The sequence below is a fragment of the Sprattus sprattus genome (genome assembly GCF_963457725.1).
Source record: "Sprattus sprattus genome assembly, chromosome: 1".
Taxonomy (NCBI): domain Eukaryota; kingdom Metazoa; phylum Chordata; class Actinopteri; order Clupeiformes; family Clupeidae; genus Sprattus; species Sprattus sprattus.
In genome coordinates this window covers 49,518,214-49,530,958 of record NC_137920.1, presented here as the reverse complement: position 1 = coordinate 49,530,958, position 12,745 = coordinate 49,518,214, and the positions used below count along the sequence as shown (strand labels likewise).

At 41.8% G+C, this 12,745-nt stretch overlaps 1 protein-coding gene across 6 annotated transcripts in view; it reads right to left on the bottom strand.

Moving 5' to 3' along the window:
* The window catches only part of npas2 (neuronal PAS domain protein 2), a 98,452-nt gene that overhangs the window by 29,382 nt on the left and 56,325 nt on the right, over window positions 1-12,745 (bottom strand). For all 6 annotated transcript variants that reach the window (XM_080848123.1, XM_080848126.1, XM_080848127.1 and 3 more), the window contains 3 exons: window positions 8,484-8,835; window positions 7,279-7,335; window positions 39-193 (listed from right to left, as the gene is read on the bottom strand). In XM_080848123.1, the coding sequence (XP_080704249.1) occupies window positions 39-193; window positions 7,279-7,335; window positions 8,484-8,557 (286 nt within the window). In that variant the 5' untranslated portion in view covers window positions 8,558-8,835. The remainder of the gene's footprint in view (window positions 1-38; window positions 194-7,278; window positions 7,336-8,483; window positions 8,836-12,745) is intronic.

Here is a 12,745-nt window from a genome sequence, read left to right as displayed (position 1 = left end):
ACATACCGACCCACAAGCTCTACCTCACACACACACACCTTTCTGTTTCTGGAGGAAGTCGATGGTCCTCTGCAGGATGGTGGACTTGTCCATCTTGCGGGGATGGCCCTGCCCCTGCAGCATAGTGCACAGCTCCTTGATGAGCACATTGAACTGGTCTCTGCGCTTCTTCTCCGACTTGTTACGGGACGCCCTGGAGGGGAGGGGGGGGGGGGGGGAGGAACGTCAGAGTCAGAAGAACAACAGAGACAGGCATACAGACACTCAGCAAGACTAGGAGGGTCTGCCTAAAGGTCTAGCTGAGAAGGCTCACCGGAGGCAACCTTTTACTTGAACCCTGTGCCAAACGATTGAGATGGCCATGTCCTAATCATATTATCGCTGGCCAGATAACCACTTTCTAGATCTCTGAACAAGATGTATATGCCCTATTAAACACTTTGAGAGGTATCCTGAGAATATCCGGTGGTAGTTGAAACATTGGTCAATGGTCATACACTGAGCACACACCATGACCTTTTAGAACAGTATATGGCATCTGCCAAGACATGTATACAACGCTAATAAAATGTCTCATGACTGAGGGTTCAAATCAGGTGTAATCAATATGGCACATGACAATCTTCACTCTTAGCCCAGGTCAGGTGAGTGGTAAGCAGCCCTGGTTATGTAGTGTGCTTTAGGCCAGCCCGTGCTGACCACATAAGTCAAAGCTGATTAGAAGGTCTACCCTAGAGTCTCCATGCTGCTTCAGCACACAGACGTCTACTGAGCTTGACCTTGTTGTTTGCCCCAAGAATCATTCCATCATGATCCTCCCCTCTCTCTCTCTCCTTCTCTCGTGCGCATGCGGAGCAAGTGGGCGGAGTTCGAGTGTGTGAGCGTGTGAGTGTGAGCGGTGCGAATTGTGGCCTCCTGCCAATGTGTGCTTTTTCTACCTTTTCTATCTTTCTTGCTTACTTGTTACACTTTATTTTTGTATGGGTGTTTTTGTTTGGTTGTTTTTGCTTAAGGTTAAATTTGGGTGGGTTGTTTTGGTGTAGTTCGGTTTTTGTTTTTGTTTTTGTTTTCATTTGCCGAGGCGTCTGTCCCGACCTGGGATCATGGCGGCCTTAGGCACGGGAATGTTTGGCTCTTTAACACGCCGACATGCGGTAAAAATAGCAGCAAAAGCCAGCGTTGAAGATTGTTCGTTGGCTGTTGGTCTTTGGTCGGTCACGACAAAATTATCTCTGCAGCACGAATGAACAAGGCAGTTGTTTTATTTCTGGAGACGGTAGAACTGGCAAATCAAGTGATTAACACGGGAATAGTAATTGATGGTTCTTATACTCCCGTGCTCTCTTTATCAGCACCCTCGAAAAAAGTCATCATTTCAAACATTCCGCCTTTTATTAAGGATGAAATCCTCATTGAAGCTCTATCCCGTCATGGCAAACTAGTGTCACCCATTAGAAAAATAGCGATTTCCAGCAGCAATCCTCTCCTTAAACATGTTGTATCTTTCAGGCGTTTTACCTATATGATCATGAAAGATAACAAGGATTTAGACATTACTCTGAATGTGCCGGTTGAGGGGTTTAATTATTCTGTGTATGTATCATCCTGTCTGATGAAGTGTTTTGGCTGCGGCCAAACTGGTCATTTAGCGCGTGCTTGCCCAGACAAAATGAATAGTACTCCTGCTACGGAGGAACTTAATACCGAGCAAACCCCAGTGATAACGTTCCCAAGAATGGAGAATTCACCGAAGCTACTAGTGTGCCCAATAATGGGGAAAGTGCAGAAGTGAATGTTGATACGACAGAGGGAAAGGGTGAGACTTCCTCGGCCGAGGTAAGCCCCCTGCAGAATTCCCCTGATGAGCCAGCAGTAGAAGGTACATCCCAAGCTGAGCCTGAAAGCGCAGTTTTTTCCTTAACCAGTGGGGTAATAGGAAATGATTTTTTTACGGATGAGATGGATGCAGGGGATGAAAGTTCTCAATTGGGAGCAGAGGATGACCCTAACGTTTTTAAAGATCCAAGCGTGCCCATCAAAACTCGTAAGCGAACACAAGGCAATGAGTCTGCAAAAGCAAAAAAGTTGAAGCCTGCGAGAGTCATAATTAAACCTACGGTGGTAGAAAGCGATTTAGAGTCTGATTGTAGTGTGGATTGCAGCTTGCGCAAGAGTGGTTATACTACTCAACACTACACCGTAGAAGACATTAAAACATTTCTGAGCGAAACCAAGAACCTCAGAAATGTTCATATTGACGATTTTTTCCCTGATATTGAACAGTTCATGTCCAAAACTAGGCAGTTCATTTCGGACGGGCTCTTTTCTAACCCTGAGGTTTACCGTCTTACCAAGTTCCTCACGAAATTAAATACCCTTCTCGGGAAAAACAGTAAATCAAAGAGAGCAGTTCCAAATCAAGCAGCAAAATGATTGTAAATGTACAGTTTCTTTTTCTTTTATTTTTGATCATGGGTGATTTTCGTGTAGCCTCCCTAAATATCAATGGGGCCAGGGATCCCTTGAAAAGAGCACAGCTTCACCTTTTGTCACGAATTAAGCGTCTAGACGTTCTTCTATTGCAAGAAACACACAGTGATGCAAGGAACGCAGCTGATTGGGCATTAGAGTGGGAGGGTCTTTGTCTTTTGAGCCACAATTCCAATGTTAGTGGTGGAGTCGCATGTCTGTTTTCCAAGAGCTTTACTCCCATTTCTTATGAAGTGGTGGAAGTTATAGAAGGAAGACTACTAAAGGTTAGAGCCTGTTTTGAAAATTATGTTTTTGTTTTTATTTGCGTGTATGCCCCAACCACTGCAACAGAAAGAGTGGCTTTCTTAGAAACATTGTCAACTGTTATTTCTGGATGTAATGGGGATGAATATCTATTTATTGGGGGGGATTTTAATTGTACAGAGCAAGACATCGACAGAAATCATGTTGAGCCACATATGCTTTCACGAACAAGACTAAGGCAGTGTATGCAGACACATGACTTAAGTGATGTATGGAGAAATTTTCACATGGGCCAAAAGCAATACACTTGGACACATGTCCGAAGTAATATGATTTCTTTAGCAAGGCTTGACAGGTTTTACTGTTTCAAACATCATTTTAATATTTTTAAGAATTGTGATATTTCTCCTGTAGTTTTTTCAGATCATAGCTTGGTGGTGTGCAGTGGTTTCTTAAACTCAGTAAAGCCAAAGAGTGCTTATTGGCATTTTAACACCACTTTAACCAATGATAAAGTTTTTAAGGATGTTTTCAAAGCATTTTGGGATGAATTTTGTGAATGCAAGGCATCTTTTATTTCTTTAAAACAGTGGTGGGATTTTGGAAAAATGCAAATCCAGCAATTGTGTCAACAGTATACTCAAAACATCTCAAGAGACAGAACCCGGTCAATTGAAATTTTAGAAGCAGAATTGGTAGAGGTTCAAAATTTGGCTTACTCTACTGGGGATAACGATAATATTGAAAATTTGGCAACTAAGAAGGGCGCCCTAGCTGAGATGTTAGGCTTTAATGCACAAGGAGCGTTGGTCCGTTCACGCTTCCAGTGTGTAAATCAGATGGATGTACCTTCAAAGTTTTTTTTTAGCTTGGAGAAGAAAAATGGCCAGAGGAAATGTATCCATTCTTTAAAATCTGAATCTGGAACACTTTTGACCAGTGTGCAGGATATCCGAAGTAGAGCTACACGTTTTTATGAAGATCTATACAGGAGCGAACTAAGCGGTGAACAGGCTGACAGTGTGTTCATGGAGGGATTGCCTCAGGTTTCAGTGGAATCCCTGGCTGAACTTGATTCAGCTCTGACGTTGAAGGAACTGGAGAGCGCCCTTCAAGGTATGGAGTGTTCCAGGGTTCCTGGCTTGGATGGAATTCCTATAGACTTTTATAAGGCTTTTTGGTCTGTGGTGGGGGAGGATTTGCTTGCAGTGTTCAACGACAGTCTTGCTGGGGGACTCCTGCCGGTGAGCTGTCGGAGAGCAGTCCTCACACTTTTACCTAAAAAGGGTGATTTGACTGATATAAAGTGCTGGAGACCCGTGTCGCTCCTGTGTAGTGATTATAAATTATTATCTAAAGCACTGGCCAACAGACTATGTAGGGTGATAGATCAGGTCATCCATCCGGACCAAACATATTGTATTCCCGGTAGGTCCATTTTTGATAATGTTGCGCTAGTCCGTGATGTTATAGACATGGCGAAAATGGTGGGGCTTGAGGTGGGGTTGGTCTCATTAGACCAAGAGAAAGCTTTTGATAGGGTGGAGCATAGCTATCTCTGGGATACCTTACATGCCTTTGGATTCAGTGAAGGCTTCATTCAGAAGGTCAGGGTTCTGTACAGTGATGTGGAGAGTATTCTCAAAGTTAATGGTGGTTTAAGTGCTCCCTTTAAGGTTGGCAGAGGTGTGAGGCAAGGTTGCCCTCTGTCAGGTATGTTATACTCTTTAGCAATAGAGCCTCTTTTGCATAGATTAAGGATAACTCTGAGGGGGGTGTCTGTGCCTGGATGTGTGGTACCTCTTCGTGTGTCAGCCTATGCTGATGATATAGTTCTACTGATTAGTGGGGGAAGGGATATAGAGATGGTGGTGGACATCCTAAAGGAGTTTGGGTTGCTCTCATCAGCCAGAGTTAACTGGTCAAAAAGTGAGGCTCTATTGCTGGGTCAATGGGTGGAGGGCGTGCCAAGGCTCCCAGATAACTTAAGCTGGAGAAAAGATGGGTTCAAGTATTTGGGCGTCTTTCTGGGGAATGATGAAGTCATGGGGAGAAATTGGGAGGGGGCAATTGAAAGTGTTAAGGGAAGGCTTGAGAAGTGGAAGTGGCTTTTGTCAAAAATGTCTTACAGGGGTCGTGTACTTATCATTAACAATCTGGTAGCTTCGTCCTTCTGGCATAGACTAGCCTGTGTAGACCCTCCACCTGACCTGCTACAAAAGATTCAGTCTGTTTTGGGTAATTTCTTTTGGGATGGGCTGCATTGGGTCCCTCAGTCTGTTTTGTTTTTGCCAAAAGATGAGGGGGGGCAAGGCCTCATGCACTTACAGAGTAGGACTGCAGCTTTTAGACTGCAGTTTGTAAACAGGCTCTTGACAGGGCCTACAGATGTTGCATGGAGGGGTTTGAGCTGTGCAATACTGAAAAGGGGTGGGAGTTTGGGGTTAGACAAATCCTTGTTTTTGATGAAACCAGATGAGATGCTGTTTTCAAAGTTGCCACCGTTTTATCGCAGTTGTTTTAAAATCTGGGCCTTGTTTAATGTCAGAAGGGTTGGCCCTGCTATCTCCTTACATTGGCTCTTGCAAGAGCCTGTGGTTGGAAGTGCTCGTCTAGATGTCTCCTCAGCCAATTTCCCGTCGCTACAGAAGATGCTGTGTGGCGCCAAGATCGTCACTTTGAAAGATGTAGTGGATCTGACTGGGCCATACTTTGGTAATAGGAGGGGGTTTGCTGATTCCTTGGGACTGAAGTCGCTTCGGGTGGTATCGCAGCTCCTGGAAAAATGGCGTGCGGCCTGTACCACAGATGAGACTGAACTACTTGTGGACTATTGTGCAGGGGTGTGTTGTCCGGACAACCAGGACCTTTTTCCTGGACTGGTAGTCTGGCCCAATTTGGACGGTTGTACAGGACCACTTCTATCAACGAACAAAGACACTATGCTGCTGAATATGGTTACCGGGAAACAATTGTATCAGGCATGTGTCAAAGTTTTTAATAAGAAAAGTTTGGAGAGCAGGGTTGACACACCGTGGAGCGTTGCTCTCAAACTGAATAGTGGGGTGAGGCCGGAATGGAGAGCACTTTATAAACCACCATTGGCTAAGAGAGTGTGTGATTTACAGTGGAGAATTCTGCATGGAGCAGTTGCTGTCAATGCTTTTGTTTCAGTGATAAACAGAAATGTAAGTCAGGAATGTCCTTTCTGTTACCAAAGGGAAACCGTTTTTCATGCTTTTACACTATGTTCAAGGTTAGGACCCTTGTTTTATATGCTGAAAGATGTATTTGGTGCATTTGGTGAAGATTTCTCCACTGAGACATTTGTCCTTGGGTTTAAGTATGTCAAGGAAAGACAAAATATATGTAAAATCTTGAATTTCGTCCTAGGTCAAGCCAAGATGGCTATTTACATTACTAGGAGGAATAAGGTTGAGCAACAACCAGGGACTAATGTCATTGCTCTGTTTCCTGCCCTGGTTAAAGCCAGAGTTTTGGTTGATTTCAGGTTTTATGAGCTAATGCAAAATCTTGAAACATTTAAGGACGTATGGTGTGTCAGAGAAGCGATCTGCACTGTAAAAGAAAATGAATTGCATTTTAGCCATATTTTATAATTTATTTTCATATTGTTTTTAATCTTGTTTTTTAATCTCTATTTTCTTTGATGGAAAGGAATAATTGATTGCCCTACTCTTGTTCTGTAAAAACTGAATAAAGTTGTTATTTAAAAATCAAATCTCTCCTTCTCTCTCTCTCTTTTTCTCTCGCTCTCTCACTGCACTCTCTTTCTGAGGTGGGCTGAGATGAGACTCATTGTTATTGTTAGTCAGCTTTCGCAACGGTGGCCTATTGTGCTATGTGTGGAATGGAGAGAGGTGTATTTACTGTCACAAATACACATGGGGGAGAGAAGATATTTTTCTTTTTAAGTAATGAAGGCAGACAGATACTGCACTTCAAGCACTAAAATCCTCCAATTAGGCTCAGAGAATAAACTCTTCCAACCGGTTTGTAAAACCCCAGTCAACAACCCTACCCATAAGAGTAGAATAGAGCACACACAGCTAGTTATTGGCACATTGATTGATGGTGAGTGGAAATGGAGAACAAATTGCTTTATCAAATGAATGATTGCTGCACATTCACCTAAATAATGCATTCTGGAAATCATGAATTCATTTAAAAAATAATTGTATATGTATATTTATTGTGTGTTTGAAAAAGATTATGTTGAGCTTTTTTTATATAGTTGCCTATACTTTTATAGAGGAATTCTGTAGAAAAACTAGACTTCTCACATACATAAATTAATTAATTAAAAAGCACTGCATTATTTGGTACATTGAATGGTGTAAAATGAACAAATATTTCCTACACGACATTTTTTTGTTTTTCATTTATTCGTTTTACAGAAACTTTTATAAAAAAAAAAATCATCAGCATGTGTGCTCCCAAGGAATCGACCTTCTATCCTTCTACAGATGAACATTAGGAACACATAAATAAATGAATACATTCACGCACAAATACACACACCTTTTTGCTCTGTCTTTCTCATCTTCGTCCATAAGATCGTCCACGCAGCTGCTGGTGCTATGAAAAAGGAAAAGTGACAAAAGCAAGAAAGAATAATAGGAGAGGAGACATTACTTATTTCTGCTGAAAACAAAAATCTCAAATCACCATCTTAAACACAACAGGCATTGCATCTCACTGATTGAGTAGCCATTCCTGTAAACTGAATGATCTGTGGACAGCCCCAGGAAGACTAGATACATTTAGCATAAGATCATGGTTATCTTTGGATTTTGGAGCTAATAGATCCCTCTTCTCTCTTCACCAAGAGCTTCTACCCTGATGTATATGGACATACAGGATATTTCACATTGAAATGGACAGCTCAGCCAAAATCACAAGAATCAAATATTTTCTTCTAATGCACATTTGAACCACCGTAGGTGGAACATTTTCGGTTGGCTTTTTCTTGATGTTGTATGCAGTTTCTTTAGATAAGATGAGTGTGAATTGTAAAGAATCAACAAAGCAAAAATGAGGGGAAAAAAGGATGCAGTTGCAGCTGGAATGTGAGATTTTGAGCATATACGTATTGTTAATTTTACCAATTTGAATGACATAATTTTGTCTGCATGTACAAACATAGAGAAGGGTCATCTGTGAAGCAGACTTGCAAATGATATATGGACGCAGTGGAACCCAGTGTAAGTTTGAATTTGGCTGAACTATACCCTTCAATAGTGACAAGTGACTGTGTGAGTGCAATAGCAGTACATTATTTAAGAGCCTGGACTTTCTGGGACCTGAGCCTAAAACCTGGTGAATGGTGACACAAGCTGAGCAACATGTGCCTGATTCAGGGGCTGGATTGTAGAACCAGACCAGTGAACAGAAACTGGTCTGAGAATAATGCTTATTGGTGCCAGTAGGGTCCTGAAGGTTCTCGAGTGTTATGACTACTGTTCTAAACACATTCACAGAAGGTTAAGTCACAATGATTACTTGGAAACCTTCTGAAATTATTACAGGCACTGTCTTTTTTCATATCACTGAATAAATACTGGTAGGGCTAACACTATCATAACATGTTCTTGCAGCATTTCCAACTCATCAGCTTTTGGGGAACCTTCAGTGGACACACTTCTCCTTCCCAGTAGCCAGGCTTAGACCCAGATGTGTATGGAATGATGTAATGTTGTGCAGGTGGAGCAGTGACTGATACTCACTCCCATTCCCGCCGGCTTGACGGACAAAGGCTACCAAACTCGCTTAGATTGTCCATGCTCACGCCCTCTCCCATCCAGACTCTCGGTTAAGGCTGGCGTGTGCCATTCACGCCGGCTGTGCGGGCACTCGCCTGGAAACAGTGAACTGTGTCTCCTCCCTTAAACCTCCGCTCGCTAGCAGGCTAACTGTTAGCCACCAACTGTGCAGGGGGAGGGGGGCTGACACCACTGCGCTTGTGACTGAGCTTGGCAGCTGCGACTAGTCCACTGGCAATCTGTTGCCTGTGTTAGCCTGTATGGTTGACGTGATCACCAGGGTAGCTCCAGAGATCCTCAAAAGAGTCATGAGAACCTGTGAACAAGACAGACAAAGCAGAATAGGTTTAGGAATAAAGTATACAATTTACCATTGGTTATAAAAAAGTATGCTATAGAAAGTATGAAACTGCACTATTCTTGATCAATCTGACAGAACAAGACCAGTATTGTACTCACTAATTCATCCAATCATTTGCAGCCGGCAACTGCTCTTTTCATCAATTTAAGTGGAGAGCGCATCAGTGCACACTAAGCATAAAAGGGTTGGCTGTAGTGTTATACTAAGTAGAGGGTATGGTGACCACAGCACGTTCATATCGCTTGTCACATGCTTTAGAAAGGGCTCAGCAAAAACTGCACTAAAATAAGACATAACTAAATTAATTACTTCATTTTCACAAAAATGCCAACAGTTTGCCTTGCACTATACTTCGTATGGAACACTTAGAGGTCCAATTTCATTGTTTTAGCCTCACATATGAAGAAAATATGAACACAACACTGCAAAAACTATAAAACTGCTGAAACACACTGAAACTACCAGTGGACCAACACGGCAATACAGTGACCCTGTGCCCAAAAACAGCTGTTGTACACTCCTGAAAATATAACCATTGGTGGTTACTGGCAGATGAAAATAAACATTTACAGCTGGAACATGCATTTTTAATTAGGAAAACTCTTTCTGCATCATTTAAGTACAGTAACAATAAGTAGATGAGCTCTTAAACGGAAGCATTCTCATTATAAGTGAATGAATATTTTGATCATCCAGATCTTTTATATAGCTGCCTTCTCTATTGAAAACAATGAATGTCGCCAGTAGAAGTTGAAGTTCTAAGTCACAGCAGGTTTTTCTTGATGAAAAGAACCAAAAAGCACAAACACTGTCCTTTCAGATAAAAAAGAGCTGAGGAAATCCCCACCTCCTCCTCCTCCTCCTCCTCCTCCTCCTTCTCCTCCTCCTCCCAAAGAGACAGACAGCACTTCCCACAGGTGACAAGTTCAGCTGAATCTTGTTATCTGTGAATATTGATGAGTGGTTTCTCTGCACAGCGATGTGACAGTAGCTTGATGGATGCCATCGTGGTAGCAGTGTCCCTTGTCCTAATTTATATTTCAGTGAATCTAGCGCTGTAATTGCAGGTTGTTGACCAACACAAACAACTGAGGACCAAACAATTAAACGGACAAGAAAAGCACGGCAGAAAAAAAGATTCCATCTTTGTCTGGTCCTTATTGCTTCAAATACCATACCAACTTTTTAAGACAAATGTTCTTTTTTACAGCCCATTCACATTCTTGAAATGTACTGTATCTATATTCTGCTTAAAGTAGCCTACATGGTGACTAATGTTAACCTGAGTTCAGAATACTAAACATTAATACCCTGTCAGGAATAATATCTCATTGTGAAGAGATGCTAATATCTTATCTCAGCCTGAATACAGATGTCCTCATGTTCCTGCGATGACTATCCAGTTCTTCAAGCTACCATTCACAGCTGTTTGACCACTCTTAATACTGACCAGAAAAGTTCAACCCTGTTCATAGCAAGCGGAAACACCTTAGGAAAACCAAGGTTCTTGAGGTTTTCCGAAGTGCAGTGGTTGTGCATTTTCATGGCAAGATTTGGGCGCACTTGCTCCCTGGAAAGGCCGTGTCTGCTTCTGACCACAACTTTGGGGGAGACTGTAATGGTGTTGCTGTGAACTGAACATGAATTTTGCTGAAGCGAAACGGAGGATATGTAAACGGGGAGGGATTGCCAGGGACTCCAAAGTAAAAACCCTCAGGAGAACAAATGGCTAGTTACATGTCTTCAGTCTGTCATCTGCAAACTTGTCAGAGCACATAACTCCCAAAGCAATGGCCCTGGATTAATGCTTGGCTCACACCTTGACTGGAGCAAAGGTTTGTTTTCACTGACAGTTGTGCTTCTTCCTTTCTTTACTTTCGTGCTTGAAATGCTTCTGGCCATGAACTGTAATGTCTTTGACTTAATTTCAGTCAAAGACTGAAGATGCTACAACGTCATAAGCATAGGTAGGACACTTCAAAAGGAATTGCTAAAGGAGAACTTTACTTGTACATATATCAGTGAGTTTCAAGCATTGCTCATGTGACAAAAACTACAAAAAACTAAAAATCAAATGTTCCAAACAAACATCTGACTTACTACACTGTGTATAGCATAACAAACCCTCTCCTTTGTTCTTTTCCATGATGTATTCTCTTTCCTTTACCATTCTTATACACCCTCTCTCTTCATTTGTGTAGTGTTAGTGTATTATCTTCTTTTAATGTGGTGACACTTGATCTTTCTCAAACACCTCGCCCTGCGTGGGACTCACTCCTCACAGTATTACAGAAGGAACAGGACGAGAAAAGGACAAACACTGGCTATTGGGTTGTGTGTGAGACTTGAGACATCATATAACATACTCAACAGCCTTTGTGTGCTTATCTGAATAACAACAACATCATTTTTATACCTTAACCACTCCCTGGGATGGCCAAACTATGTTCTAACTACATACCTGTTATTTAACCTGTGTTACCTATTTGTTTGAAATGTCTTAAAATTGGTCACCTAGTTGACAACAGGCAAATATTTGTTAGCCTGACTGATAATTGACAATGTGTTGTTTGCTATAATTAGTCAGGGGTGTGATATGAATGCATATCAACTTATTGAATAGAAAGCAAAAGAAAGCTAGCCTTGCCCTATAAACACCTCTGACACAGCATCAAGGCAGCATTATCAGAGGACTAAAGAAACATTACATGCAAGCAGACTGCCAGTGACCTAGAAACATCCTGGAGGCAGAAACAGCTCTTTTGATAACTCCACACAACAGAGGGAGAGTGTGAGAGAGGGGAGAAATAAATGAGGTGGAGTGGGCAGCAAGAACATGATAAAGAAAGCAGAGAGAGCGCACAAAGTAAAGAACAGCAGAGTGTGAATGTATCTGCTGAAGAAAGAAAAAAGGGTGATAGAAGTAAAAAGGCATTTATGCTTATGTGTGTGTGTGTGTGTGTGTGTGTGTGTGTGTGTGTGGAGGTGTGTGTGTGTGTGTGTGTGTGTGTGTGTGTGTGTGTTTGTGTTTGTTTGTGTTTGCTTGCCTGCGTGTATGTGTGTGTGTGTTTGTCAAAAAAGGGTAGCAATATGAAAGTGCTGTTGAGATTCAGAAATTAGATTGTCATGAAGATGTTGACAAGAGTGTGTGCATTTAACAGTAACGAAGAAAGAAAAGGAAGATAAATGGATAGACAGACAGACAGATAGAGAGAGAAAAGAAAGAATGAAATGAAGAAAAGACTGTGTGTCCTCCACATTGGTTTGTGTAATGAATGTTACGGAAGCGTTGCAGCCAGGAGTAACAGCACTTCGAACAGAAACAGCTTTTCATTATTTATACAAACATGGAAGCTCACTTGGAAAGTCATCTGACTAGGGCAGCTCTGGAAACTGCACTGTCACGCAGTAGATCAGCTTACATTATCAATGAAAGAAAACCAAGCAATGAAACACAAACAAAAAAACAAACCTAACTAAACAACATAAACAAAAATAAATACATAAACAAATAAATAATAAGGTAAATAGATAAATAAAAGTGATGGATGAATGAATAAATAATTGTCAGAATGGAAGTCGGCCATCTTACAGTATCCAGTCACTTTGCATCAACAAGTAATATTTGCCACCGTTTTGGAAAATGTAGCTGCTGTGTTCCTGGTAACCATGACAACATGAAGTAGCAGTGGTGAAAAGAGTGGCTGACCCAGCAACATCACAGAGACACTGAGGTTAAGTGAGACTTATGAAATGACCTCTTTACCTCCCCTGCCTCCTGCTCCTGCTCCTGGGGCTGAGACCTGCCTGTGTATGTGCTACCTTCCTACCTACTACCTCTCGCACATGACTATTTCATCCAGAG